The 13,730-nt window shown below is 43.5% G+C and overlaps 1 protein-coding gene across 5 annotated transcripts in view; it reads right to left on the reverse strand.

Moving 5' to 3' along the window:
* pcnx1 (pecanex 1) overlaps positions 1-13,730 on the reverse strand; it is a 244,729-nt gene that overhangs the window by 159,616 nt on the left and 71,383 nt on the right. Inside the window, exon 2 of one of the 5 annotated variants that reach the window (XM_059954514.1) lies at positions 5,238-5,319. The exons of the other annotated variants lie outside the window; for them this stretch is intronic. Within the exon in view, the coding sequence (XP_059810497.1) occupies positions 5,238-5,319 (82 nt within the window). The remainder of the gene's footprint in view (positions 1-5,237; positions 5,320-13,730) is intronic. 5 annotated transcript variants of the gene reach the window in all.

Below are 13,730 nucleotides of genomic sequence, written 5' to 3' on the forward strand. Positions count from 1 at the left end.
TTTAACGACGGAACTTGAAACATGTGCAACAAGTTTTTGTCCCGAAAATCTTGTGAAGAAGCTTCAAGTAAATACGTACTTGATTTAAAAGCTGAACATGCAAAGGACCTGACCCATTCACAACAGCTGAATGGGTCTATGCATAGACTTGATGGTGGGAATATTGCTATGGGAAAGGACATGACCATTCATATGGGGAAGATCCATTCAGGGAATTAATAAGCTCTAAACAAGTATTGCAGAGCCTATGCGCGGACAGTGGATGCAACATCCTGAAAAAAGAATGAGAAAAGAATTCACCCACACTCCAAAGCATCTTCTGGCCCTCTGCAACAATTCAGTGAATTCCAGAGAGGTCTTGAGCCACCTCAGAACAGGTTGAACAGAAGTGAAAGCAAGTCATCATTAATTCCAAGGGACTGCATATAAAAGAAGAGGAGGCAGCGAGAGAACAATGAGTGGCTTTACAAGATCTTGTTGGTGGCACTTCAGTACATTGAAACATTTCCCACAGGTCATACATGTATGAAGGAGAATGGGAATCTTTTCCATCACTTTCCCTTCGACAGACAGATGTAATTATCTCATTCAAAGACATTTTGTTTTAAAGGTAGCATCACCAGTATATCTCCTCTTCCCAGCTGAAGGAGAAGAGAACAAGACTTGGTAATACAGCAAGGATTTTGTCTGCTATAGAGTTACTCTGGTGGAGCAGACTTGATGGGTTGAATGGCTTAATTCTGCTCCGATGTCTTATGGTCTTAATTCACTGAATCAGCAAGACTGGGTGGTGGCTGCTCTTCTCATACATGCTCACTTCCCCATCACAGCTGCTGCTGGTTTGTGCTCTTACACACTGTTTTCATTGTTTCTGACTTAGAAACATTTCTCAGGAACTGACCTCTGTCATAACTCGGGGACTGCCTGTATGACAGTCTTACATCGATGTATCAACCTCTTGCAACAGCAATAATTGGCACATTCCATTCTCTGAATCTTGTATGTAAAAGACAGAATGTTTTCTGTCCTAAATTTTTATTTTGTCTTAGAATAATAATCAACAAATTAAGAACTGTACAGTATTGATATTATCAATTTGGTACACTGAACAAGGATCGAGCCTTTTGAAGGGTAATTCAATCAGCTCCCTCCACTTAAATTTCTTTGCTCCTTCAAATACACACACCTAATTTTCTTTAGAAAATTTCTATTGAATCTGCATCCAAAATCTAGTACTTCTCCAGATCCTAACTGCGTGAAGCTGACATGTTGCCTCACTTCCTTTTACTAATAAACTTAAAAAGTGGCCTTAAAAAAGTACTAGTACCCTAGCCTAATCGCAGGACAATTTACGATGAACGATTAACCTACCAACTGGTATGTCTTTGGACTGTAGGAGACAACCCACATCGTCAAACTCCTTACAGACAGTGGCGGGAATTGAACCTGGTTCGCTGGTATTACTTGGCATTGTGCTAACCACGTCACTACCAGGGGTTGCTGGGCAGCACAGCTCCAACAGCCAGAAGGGTCTATTCCGCACTGTATCTCGATAAATATATAGAAGTTTTTGATTTCAATAAATTATGAGTTATAACACATCTCTCAACTTTCCCACAAACCTTCCTTCACTTGCAAACATTTGATTATAGACTCTTTCAATTGTTTGTTGTGACTTCTGTAATATCAAGAAGGCTTCAGCAAAACACATACCTTGATTCTCCATTCTAACAGAAACAGAAGTCAAAATTTGTATTTCCTCAAACTCAGCAGCTTTATACTCAATCCACAGTCTCTTGCTTTAGCATCATTCCTACGACATGCAACTTCAAAGCACACAACCCCAAATATATGATATTTTGTATGCATGTAACCCCACCTTTGTATTATACATACACATACTGGCATCAAATCCATTAGTCTATTAACTCTACGTACTTTTATATTTTTCTACACATTCAAAGAAATTGTAATTACTTGTTTTATGCTAGTTCTATTTCCTGGCAAAAAATTACATGTGACTTTTTTCATCAATGCCCTTACAAGCTCCTTCGATCCTCTGGCACACAAATAACTACAAATGCAAGAAAAAGTTTGTGAACCCCTTCTAATTATCTAGTTTTCTGCATTAATTACTCATAAAATTTGGTCTGATCTTCATCTAAATCACAATAATAGATAAACACAATCTGCCTAAACTATTAACACAAAAGCAATTCTACTTCTTCTCATCAATACTGAGTACACCATTCAAACAATCACAGTTTTGGTTCAAAGAGGTATGCGAATCTCTGGGGTAATGCCTCCTATAAAATCTGTTTGGAGTCAGGTGTTCCAAACAATGAATGCTGAAGGAGGTGAAAAGGGCACCAAGGGTAACAGCAAAAGACCTGCAGAAAACTCTGGAACTTGCTAAAGTCTCTGTTCATGTGTCCACTATAAGAAAAACACTGAACAAGTATAGTGTTGTTGGAAGGACACCACAAAGGAAACCACTGCTCTCCAAATAAAACATTGCTGCACAGCAGAAGTTTCCAAAAGACGACCTGGATGTTCCACAATGCTTCTGGGACAATGTTCTGTAGACAGATAAGACAAAAATTGAAAGTTTTGGCAGAAATGCACACCGCTATGTTTAGAGGGAAAAGGGCACTGCAGACCAACACGCTCAGTTTGATGTCACCAACACTGAGCCCCTAAGGCAACCAGAACCTTAGTCGGAGGCTGAGGTACAATGGTGTTTCCAAAGATTGAACAGCCGCAAGGCTGAAGGACTGGATGGCATCCCAGGGCAAATACTCAGAGTGTGCATGGCACAGCTGGCTGGTGTGCTTACAGATGTTTTTAATCTCTCCCTCTCCCAGTGTAGAGTGCCCTCCTGCTTCAAAACACCTTCCACTATTCAGGACATTTACAGCGATAGGTGTGTATAAAGGGTCCAAAGGATCATTGGCGACCCAAGTCACCCTAACCACAAACTGTTCCAGCTGCTACCATCCGGGAAACTGTACTGCAACATAAAAGCCAGGACAGTTTCTTCTAAACAGGTCATCTGACTGATTTATTCACACTGATACAATTGTATTTCTAAGCTATATTGCCTGTTCTGTTGTATATCTTACTGTACATACTATTTATTACAAATTACTATAATTTGAACATTGCACATTCAGACAGAGATGTAACATAAAGATTTTTACTCCTTACATATGTGAAAGATGTAAGAAATAAAGTCATTTCACTTCATCCCAACTGTGAAGTATGGTGCAAGGAACATTGTAATTTGGGGCTGCTTTGTTGCCTTTGGGCCTGGACAGCTTGCAATCATTGAGGGAATAATGAATTCAAAATTGTATCAAGACATTTTACATGAAAATGTCAGGGTAGCAGTCCATCACCTGAAGATTAATAGAAGTTGGATGATGCAACAAGACAATGATCCAAAACGCAAGAGTAATCAACAACAGAAAGAAGAACATCAGCATTTTGAAATGGCCAAGTCAGAGTCCAGATATTTACTCAATTCAGTTGCTGTGGTATGACCTGACGAAGGCTATTCATACAATGTATCCCAGAAATATTGACAAACTGAAACAGTTTTGTATGAAGGAATGGTCTAAAATTCCTCCTTGCCGTTAAGTGTTTGGTAGAGCTTATTGCTGCTAAAGGAAGTTCTACCAGTTATTAAATACAAGAGTTCACATAGTTTTTTCCAGCCTAGACTGTGAATGAGTCCAATAAAAACATGAAAAGTACAATTGTTTGTGTGTTATTCATTTAGACATAGTGCTTGTCTATTATTGTGACTTAGATGAAGATCAGTCCACATTTTATGAGTAACTAATACAGAAAACCAGGTCATTGCAAAGGGTTCACAAACTTTTTTTTTGCAATCGTATAAGCAATGACTTACAGGCACTGCTTTCAACTGAGTTATTTCAATTTTAACTGTTCTTATTTTAATCCACCATTCTTCTAAATTCTCTGCCCCTTAACATCAAATTGCTTCCCAAAGAAATCAAAAGGGAATACTTTCTATAAACACAACATTACCCTTACTTTGCTGCAGGGAAAAAATATGCAACCATTTCCTGTCATTTAGAGATAGCTTCAATCTTCAACTTCAGGAAAACTAGCCATATATTTTTTAATTCTATCCTGATTTTTTGCTTTAATCCCCATTGCCCTATTTATACATTTGATATAATGGCAGACTCCAATTATTTCACAGCAACTTATAACATATTCCCTCTCACATAATCATCAACTTCCCTCTGAAATTCCTATATTCATTTTGAAACTAACTAGAGTGCCAGAGAGTGTTGTGGAACAAAGAAAATTAAAATAGGCTATATTTTTCTCAAAATAATGTTTCAGAGAACATTCCAATTTTTTTAATGGTTTAATTAATTTACATTGTAATGCTAAACATTCTGTAGAATAACTGAGTATTTCTTTATAAATGTGTAATAATGACATGTAATAATAGCTTTTAACTTTTTCAATATTAATGTTATTAGATATTCATTTTGATGGTTACTGCATGCTTAAGTACAGGAAAAATCTAATTATTACAGGCAAATAATTTCTTTTGTAAAACAGCCCATGTACAATTTACATACCTAGCAGCATTTTTGATAAATGCAGCTTTGTTCTGAAATGGCCATAGGTACAAGCTCTTAACTTGGCAAGATGCCACAATCAGTATGTTCTCTTTTATACACAGAAGTATTATAATTGTTAGTATTGTTCAATGAGAAGGAAGCAATTCTCCAATAGTCATAGGAATGAGTTGATTATGAATGCTAAAGTACTCAAAGTCACCAAGCTGTCCCCAAATAAATCAAACAGCATCTTACACTGCCAAAATATTGTTCCACCTTAAATACTTTGGAAAAAAAAAACAGCGATTTCAAGAAAGAAATCTAATCTGGATTCTGAGGCACCAAGGAACCTTAACTACCTTGCATGCTAATAAAACAAATGGGAACTGTATTATCAGGGAGATAGTGCAACACTGAAATCGTCATAATGAACATGTCAAATGATACGCTTAAGCCTCTGGTTAAAGCCTGAACCTTGAGTGTCTAACATATCAAGATACTGCCACGGAATTAAAGCCAACCCCTGTGATACAATTGTGGAACAATGAGCAGAGGTCGAAGGGTGGGATTAGGGAGAATTCAGGGACAGCCGTGGGAATGATAGGACAAGTTACCATGGGCCATTTCACACACCTCCTTATGCCCAGGTTGACAGCATTGGTAGAGGCTTGGCAGCTTGTCCTCTTGGCTGGTGAAGGTTCATGGCAGGGGAAATCTGTGCAGGGAAAAGGGGAGAAAATCACATTACAAAACACAGCTGATCAAGCTTTTCCTGGTGTATTTGAAACCTTTGATTTCTCTCTCTCCCTATGTGTGTGTGTGTGTATGTGTGTGTGTGTGTGTGTGTGTGTGTGTCTGTATATACATATATGAGTCAGAGAGAATCTGCCAGCCATAGGTCATCCAAAAGTTCTCAAATAAGTCTGAAAACAAGGAAAACTTCCAATTTTTGCACAGCAATATAATGAGGGATAGGCATTGGACAGGACATCAGGGAATTCCCCTGCTCTTCAAACAGTGCCAAGTAATCTTTTGCATCCACTAGAACAACACACTAGGTTTAATGTCTTGTTTTAAAAAGAATGCATCCAAAATTGTAGCATCGCCCCAATCATTGAAGTGGTAAGTGGCATGCTTAATTCTTTAGAATGGAAATGAAATGGTTTTACCTGCAAAAGTAATTGGTATCTGCAAGATCTAAGATTCTACTTTGACAATCTGCAAAACCTTACATTTGATGTAGGCAACTACTGCCTTATTACTGAAACAGCAAAGAATGTTACCCTTCCACAGACTTTCATTTGAAATGCAAGGCACAATAACAGATACTTATTCTATCTCTAATGGCTGGTATCATTGAATATAAAATGAGTTATGACAATTGTCATCCCGCTCCAATGCACGAGATTGCCAGCCATAATCTTTTAGATGTTTAAATAATTGAAAGAACAAAATCATATTAGAAAACTAAGACAATCTTTAGTCTATATTCTAATCTGATATTTAAAAAGCGTTATTTATTCTCAAGTTCAATGGCAACCATTTTCAATAAGAAATATTCTTCACTGTGAACCAGGGAAGAGGTTACCGGTTTACACAGGTTGCTCAAGCTGTGTTCTATACTCAGCATCTGGACAACAACTCTATTTTGCTAAAATTACATTAACAATCCAAAAAAACAAATTGCCAAAATCTATTCATTGATGTAGGTTTTCTCTAGGTAAATTGCTCCTCAGCTCTTTACCAATGGTCCTCTAAGCAGATTCATGGAAACCATGCCAGAACAGGAAGATGCCCTTGATTTTCCTTAACATCCTGTAGGACCACTGTTCAGTAATTACCCTTAGCACATCAGATAATTAATGAAATACAACAGCAGTTATATTTTTAATTGTAGAATCTATTACAGCTCTAATCTGCTGTTCCACCATGATGCACACAAGAATAATCCAGCACCTAAGAAGACACAATACAGTTTACCAAAAAGTAAAAAAGAAACTGTGTTATACATAGTGATAATCACAACAACAAATATGCATATGTAATTCAGGTGGTAGAGGAGTATTTAAACAGAATGTATGTCTTAATTTGTACTCAGAACAATAATCAAATTTTTCTTACTCAAACTCAAATGCAACTCACAGCAAAACATTTTTAATACATTTTTAAAGTCTATAGTATATTTTCCAAAAATAACTCTTGGTAGAAAATTTTCTGTATTTTCTGTATTCATAGTATTTCAAATTCTACTGTCCCTCATTGATCACATCAAGAATCCTCTCCTATAGATGGGTAAAACCCAGAAAACAAAACTTGCTGTGTTTATACAACAAAACAGTTTTATATCTGAAATACTTCAAATCTAATTCAACTAAATGACAATAGCTCATTGCATCAGTTGCTCTCAACAATACACTTTCAATGCAATTTTTTCCTCCATTCACATCATCTGCCATTTCTTTACAGTTGTACAAAAGGAATGGCGTGTATGTAACAAGTACATGCGGTTTTAAGCAAAGGTTTGTGAATACTAACAATTTCCTCTTTTCTTCTTTAATTACTAATAAAATATGGTATGATCTTCATCCTAGTCACAATTTACAAACACAATATGCCTAAGCTAATAACACACCAACAATTATACTTTTCATGTCTTTATTGAACACATTGTTTAATTAGTCACAGTCCAAGCAAGAAAAAAATATGTGAACTCTTTTAGCACAGCAATAACCTCCACTAAACGTTTCCTATCGCTACTGATCAGACTTGCACAATGGCAAGGAGGAACTTTGGAACATCCCCCGCATACAAAACTGTTTCAGTTCATCAATACTTCTGGGATACCTTGCATGAACAGCCCTCTTCAAGTCATGCCACAACATCTCAATTGGGTTAAGGTCTGGGCTCAGAATTGGCCATTCCAAAACACTAATTTTCTTCTTTTTAAACCATCCTGTTGTTGATTTACTCTTGTGTTACAGATCATTGTCTTGCACCACTATCCTGACATTCTCCTGTAAAATGACTTGATACAATTTTGAATTCATTACTTCCTCAATGACTGCAAGCTCTTCAGGCTCCGAAGCATCAAAACAGCCTCAAACCACGATGCTCTTTCCACCATGCTTGACAGCTGGGATGAGGTTTTGGTGTTGGGTATCCAGTGCCCCTTCTTCTCCAAACATAGCACTGTGCATTTCTGCCTAAAAGTTTGACTGTTTTCTCATCTGTCCACAGAACATTGTCCCTGAAGCGTGGTGGACTTTTGCAAACCTGGGACATGCAGCAATGTGTTTTTTGGAGAGCAGTGGTTTCCTCCGTGGTGTCCTTCATGAACATCATTCTTGTTCAGTGTTTTTCTTATAGTTGACACATTAATACAGACTTCAAGTTCTATTGATTTCTTCAGGTCTTTGGCTGTTAACCTTGGGTGCTTTTTCACCTCTTTCAGCATTGCATGCGGTGCTCTTGGTGTGATCTTTGCAGGATGCCCCCATCGAGGGAGAGGAGCAACAACACTGAATTTCCTCTGTATTTTTGACAACTTAACTGAAAAGTTAAGACTAATTTGACAAAAATATGGTGTCCAGTTAATTGCAAAATGTGAAGACACAATTAGAAAAAGGCTAAGCAAAGTTAGTACCTGGAAGACCTAAAGAACTATGTCAGGGAGTTGTGTACTCCATACCTCTGTCACCATGCCAAAAAGCATACATTGGTGAAACTGGAAAGCCATTGAAAACCAGGAAAGGAGAAGATAAGAGTGCCTAAAAAACTTGAAAGCAGAATAAATTGGTATCACTGAACGCTAGCTATCATACTCATTTGATGATGCCAACATCCTTGGGAAGGAAGAAAATACTTAAAAGAGAAAGATTTAAAGAATCACCAAAGATGGAGCATGAGGAGATCTAAAAGTAGGATTTTAAAGTGTGGAGATAGCTCCAGTCTAGGACCACACATTCCTAATGAGTGGTTGGCCTAAAGAAAAAGTGACCAATCAGAACAAAGCCAATTCAAACTAAGCAATCAGGAAAAGGAAATTCAGATCCAGCTAATCAGGATCAAGCATTAAGCCCCAGCTAGGCCCTGCTCACTCAAGAAGGTATATAAGGAGGTGTCTCTAGGGTGATGTCATTAGACTAACTTGTGGCTGAGGAAGATGGAATGCTGCAATCAGTATTTGTAAGTATGTGACTGTTAAAGCCAAAGGACAATATGGATAGAGAAGAAGTACAATTGTTTGTGTTATAGCAATGTACTACATACAGAGCTAGAGACAACGACATGCAGTCGGTAAGTCGTTTCGAGACTAGTTTATTCAAACTTTGTGGCGCTGGCATTTAATCCCTAGTGCCCGCCCCTTCCGGGCGGAAATAACATCAGAGGTGCATTACCAAAGTCTCCCCCCGCGCACTGGCTGTTTGTGAGCCGGTTCGCCTGCGCAGAAAGTGGGTCGCCACATAACCCCCCCCCCCCCAGAACCAGCGATACACCCCCCAATGTCCACAGTCTGCATCAGTCTCTGTTTTGCCATCTGCCTCTGCGCCATGGTACCTGAACCTCAACCGGCTGCGCCAAGTCCACATGGGCTGGTTTAAGTCGGTCCACCATGAAAACTTCCTCTTTCCCCCCAATGTCCAGAACGTACGTGGACCCGTTGTTGTTGATCACCTTGAACAGCCCCTCGTACGGCTGCTGTAGCGGTGCCCGGTGTCCACCACTTTATACAAACACAAACTTACAGTTCTGCAGGTCTTTGGGTACATGGGTCGGGATCCGTCCGTGCTGTGAAGTCGGCACGGGGGCCAGGTTGCCAAGCCTTTCGCATAGTCTGTCCAGGACTGCTGCGGGTTCTTCCTCTTGCCCCCTTGGGGCTGGTATGAACTCTCCCGGGAATGCCAGGGGTGCGCCGTACACCAACTTGGCCGACGAGGCGTGCAGATCCTCTTTGGGCGCTGTGCGAATTCCAAGCAGGACCCAGGGAAGCTCGTCCACCCAGTTAGGTCCTCTCAGGTGGGCCACGAGAGCCGACTTCAAGTGACGGTGGAAGCGTTCCACTAGTCCATTTGACTGTGGGTGGTAGGCAGTAGTGTGGTGTAGCTGCGTTCCCAACAGGCTGGCCACAGCTGACCACAGGCTGGAGGTGAACTGGGCACCTCTGTCGGAGGTAATGTGGGCCGGTACACCAAAGCGCGCTACCCAGGTTGCAATCAGTGCTCGGGCGCAGGAATCGGCAGATGTGTTGGTGAGCGGGACCGCCTCTGGCCACCTCGTGAACCGGTCTACCATAGTTAGGTGGTAACGCGCTCCTCAGGACACTGGTAGGGGGTCCACGATATCCACATGAATGTGGTCAAACCTCTGGTGGGTGGGTTTGAACTGTTGCGGCGGGGCTTTAGTGTGCCGCTGCACCTTGGCTGTTTGGCACTGCGTGCACATTCTGGCCCATTCATTGACCTGCTTGCAACATCCATGCCACGTGAACTTGCTGCAGACCAGCCGGACGGTTGTCCTGATAGCTGGGTACGCCAAACCTTGTATGGAGTCGAAAACTCGCCGCCTCCAGGCTGCAGGGACGATGAGGCGAGGTTGGCCGGTAGCCACGTCGCACAGGAGGGTCCTCTCACCTGGGCCTACGAGAAAGTCCTGCAGCTGCAAACCCAAGACTGCGGTCCTGTAGCTGGTCATCTCGTCGTCTGCCTGCTGCGCCTCCGCCAGTGCTGCATAGTCCACCCCTAGGGACAGGACCTGGACAGCTGTTCTGGAGAGTGGGTCTGCCACAACGTTGTCTTTTCCCGAGATATGCTGGGTGTCCATCGTGTACTTGGATATGTAGGACAGATGTCGCTGCTGGTGAGCCGACCAGGGATCGGACACCTTCATGAAAGCAAGGGTCAACGGTTTGTGGTCCGTGAACGCTGTGAATGGCCTCCCTTCTAAGAAGTACTTGAAATGCCAGATTGCCAGATACAGTGCCAACAGCTCCTGGTCGAAAGCAGTGTACTTTAGTTTGGGTGGTCATAGGTGCTTGCTGAAGAACGCCAGGGGTTGCCAGCGCCCCTCAATGAGTTGCTCCATCACCCCACGGTCTGCTGTGTCGGATGCGTCCACCGTGAGTGTGGTCGGAACGTCCGTTCTGGGGTGCACCAGCATTGCGGCATATGCCAAGGCTTTCTTGGCTTTAACGAAAGCGGCCACGGCCTCCTTGTCCCAAGTAATGTCCTTGCCTTTACCCGACATCAGGGTGTACAAAGGGTGCATGATACAGGCTGCTGAGGGGAGGAAACGGTGGTAGAAGTTCACCATACCAACAAACTCCTGTAGGCCTTTGACCATGTTGGTCCGGGGATAGTAGCGGATCGCGTCTACCTTGGTGGGCAGAGGTGTTGCCCCATCTTTGGTAATCCTGTGGCCCAGGAAGTCGATGGTATCGAGACTGAACTGGCATTTGGCCGGGTTGATCGTGAGGCCAAAATCACTCAGGCGGGAGTAGAGCTGGCGGAGGTGGGACAGATGCTCCTGACGACTACTGCTGGCTATAAGAATGTCGTCCAAGTAGATGAACGCAAAGTCCAGGTCGCGTCCCACCGCGTTCATTAGCTGCTGGAACGTCTGTGCGGCATTCTTCAGGCCGAACAACATTTGGAGTAACTCGAACAGGCCGAACGGGGTGATGAGTGCTGTTTTGGGGATGTCTTCAGGGTTCACTGGGATTTGATGGTATCCCTGGACGAGGTCTACTTTGGAAAATATTCTTGCCCCGTGCAGGTTTGCTGCAAAGTCCTGTATGTGTGGCACGGGGTAGTGGTCTGGAGTGGGAGTGGTAGCCTCGTTCAGTCTGCGGTAGTCCCCGCATGGTCTCCAACCCCCAGCTGCTTTGGGCATCATGTGCAGGAGGGAGGCCCATGGGCTGTCGGATCTTCGTACGATCCCCAATTCCTCCATCCTCTTGAACTTCTCCTTCGCCAGGCGGAGCTTTTCCGGGGGGAGGCTTCATGCACGGGCGTGGACGGGTGGTCCCTTGGTCGGGATGTGGTGCTGAAACCCGTGTCTGGGCATGGCTGCCGTGAACTGCGGTGCCAGAACCAATGGAAATCCGCCAGGATTCTGGTGAATTCGTTGTCCGACAGTGAGATGGAGTCCAGGTGTGGGGCCGGCAACTTGGCTTCACCCAGGAAGAACGTGTGGAAAGTCTCGGCACGTACCAGTCTTTTCCCTTGCAAATCGATTAGCAAGCTGTGAGCTCACACGAAGTCCGCCCCCAGGAGTAGTTGGGCCATGGCGGCCAGTGTGAAGTCCCACGTGAACTGGCTGGCACTGAACTGCAGCTGCGCTGTGCGGGTGCCGTAGGTCTGTATCGTGCTGCTGTTTGCGGCCCTCAGGGTGGGTCCAGACTTCCTGTTGTGGGTGTCGTACCCTGCTGGGGGCAAGACGCTGATTTCTGCTCCGGTGTCGACCAAGAAGCGGCATCCCGACTGTCCCGGATGTACAAGAGGCTGTCCTGGTGGCCAGCCACCATAGTCATTAGCGGCAGCTGGCCCTGGCCCTTGCAGGGCGGGCGACAACGGCGGGCTTCTGTGCCCCACCGCTGGTGGTAAAAACACCACTGTTCTCTGGCCTCCTCACTCCTGCCTCTGTGTTGTGTGTGCCCCCCTGCCGGGCCTGGTCTAGTCTGCTGTTGGGCGCGTGGCCTGGTAATCTGACCGACGGACGCCATGCTCTCCCTCTTGGCTTTCCACAGCACATCTGCCCAGGCCGCCACCTTCCGGGGGTCGCAGAAATCTGCGTCGGCCAGCAGCAGATGTATGTCCTCGGGCAATTGCTCTCGGAACGCTTGCTCGAACTTGAGGCAGGGCTTGTGTCCGTCAGCCAGGGCCAGCATCTCGTTCATCAATGCTGACAGCAGCCTGTCTCCCAAACCGTCCAGGTGAAGCAGGCGGGCACCCCGCTCACACCGCGAGAGGCCAAAGGTCCCAATGAGCAGCACTTTGAATGCTTCATATTTGCCTTCTTCCGGGGGCAACTGTATGAAATCCGCAACCTTGGTGGCCGTCTCCTGGTCAAGGGCACTCACCATGTGGTAGTAATATGTGGAATCAGAGGATAACTGCCAAATCTGGAACTGGGCTTCTGCTTGGCTAAACCACACGCGTGGTCGCAGTGTCCAGAAAGTCGGCAGTTTTAGCGAAACTGCGTGAACAAAATCCCGTTTGGACCGTTGGGGTCACTAATGTAGCGATGTACTACATACAGAGCTAGAGACAACAACACTCAAGCGGTAAGTCGTTTCAAGACTAGTTTTTCAAACTTCGTGGCAATGGCATTTAATCCCTAGCACCCGCCCTCTCCGGGCGGAAATGACATCAGAGGTGCATTACCAAAGTCTCCCCCCGCGTGCTGGCTATTTATGAGCCGGTTCGCCTGCGCAGAAAGTGGGTCGCCACAGTGTGTTTTTAGTTTATGCAGAGCGTTTTTGTCTATTAATGTGACTTAACTGAAGATCAGACCACATTATATGAGCAATTAAAGCAGAAAAGCAGGTAATTGTGAAGGATTCAAACCTTTTCTTCCAAATGTATAAAATACAAGGGCTGACTGGGGGGGGGGGGGGGTCTATATCAAATTGTTGGTATTTATTTTTATTGAACTGAGTGACTAAGTGGCTGGTAAAAAATAACCAGTATCTCTTGATTCTGATCATCATTCTTTGACTTCTGAGAGACACAGGTCTTAACTTTATGTGTAAATTAATCATGTTCTGCTCTTTGTGTAGCTATACCTTTTCAGGATCTACTAAAACCTCATGCAAGTTTAATTGTTCATCCCAAGACCTCAACTTCCACTACTGAGAATTATCAAAAACAGGTTCACCATCAAGATTCTCTTCAATTTGCATGCATTACTGATTAGTTCTTCCTCTTCCCTTGATTTAAGTGTTTTTCTACAACCTAATGTTACAATGGTCTTCTGATTCATGCAGAAGATCAGAAGATCATGGCTGATTTATTATTCTTCTCAACCCCATTCTTCTGCCTTCTCCCTGTAAACTTAGACACTGATGAATGAAGAGCCTTTCAATCTCCACTTTAAATCTACACAATGGCTTGGCCTCCACAGCTCTCC

The sequence above is a fragment of the Hypanus sabinus genome, chromosome 2 (assembly GCF_030144855.1).
Source record: "Hypanus sabinus isolate sHypSab1 chromosome 2, sHypSab1.hap1, whole genome shotgun sequence".
Classification (NCBI taxonomy): domain Eukaryota; kingdom Metazoa; phylum Chordata; class Chondrichthyes; order Myliobatiformes; family Dasyatidae; genus Hypanus; species Hypanus sabinus.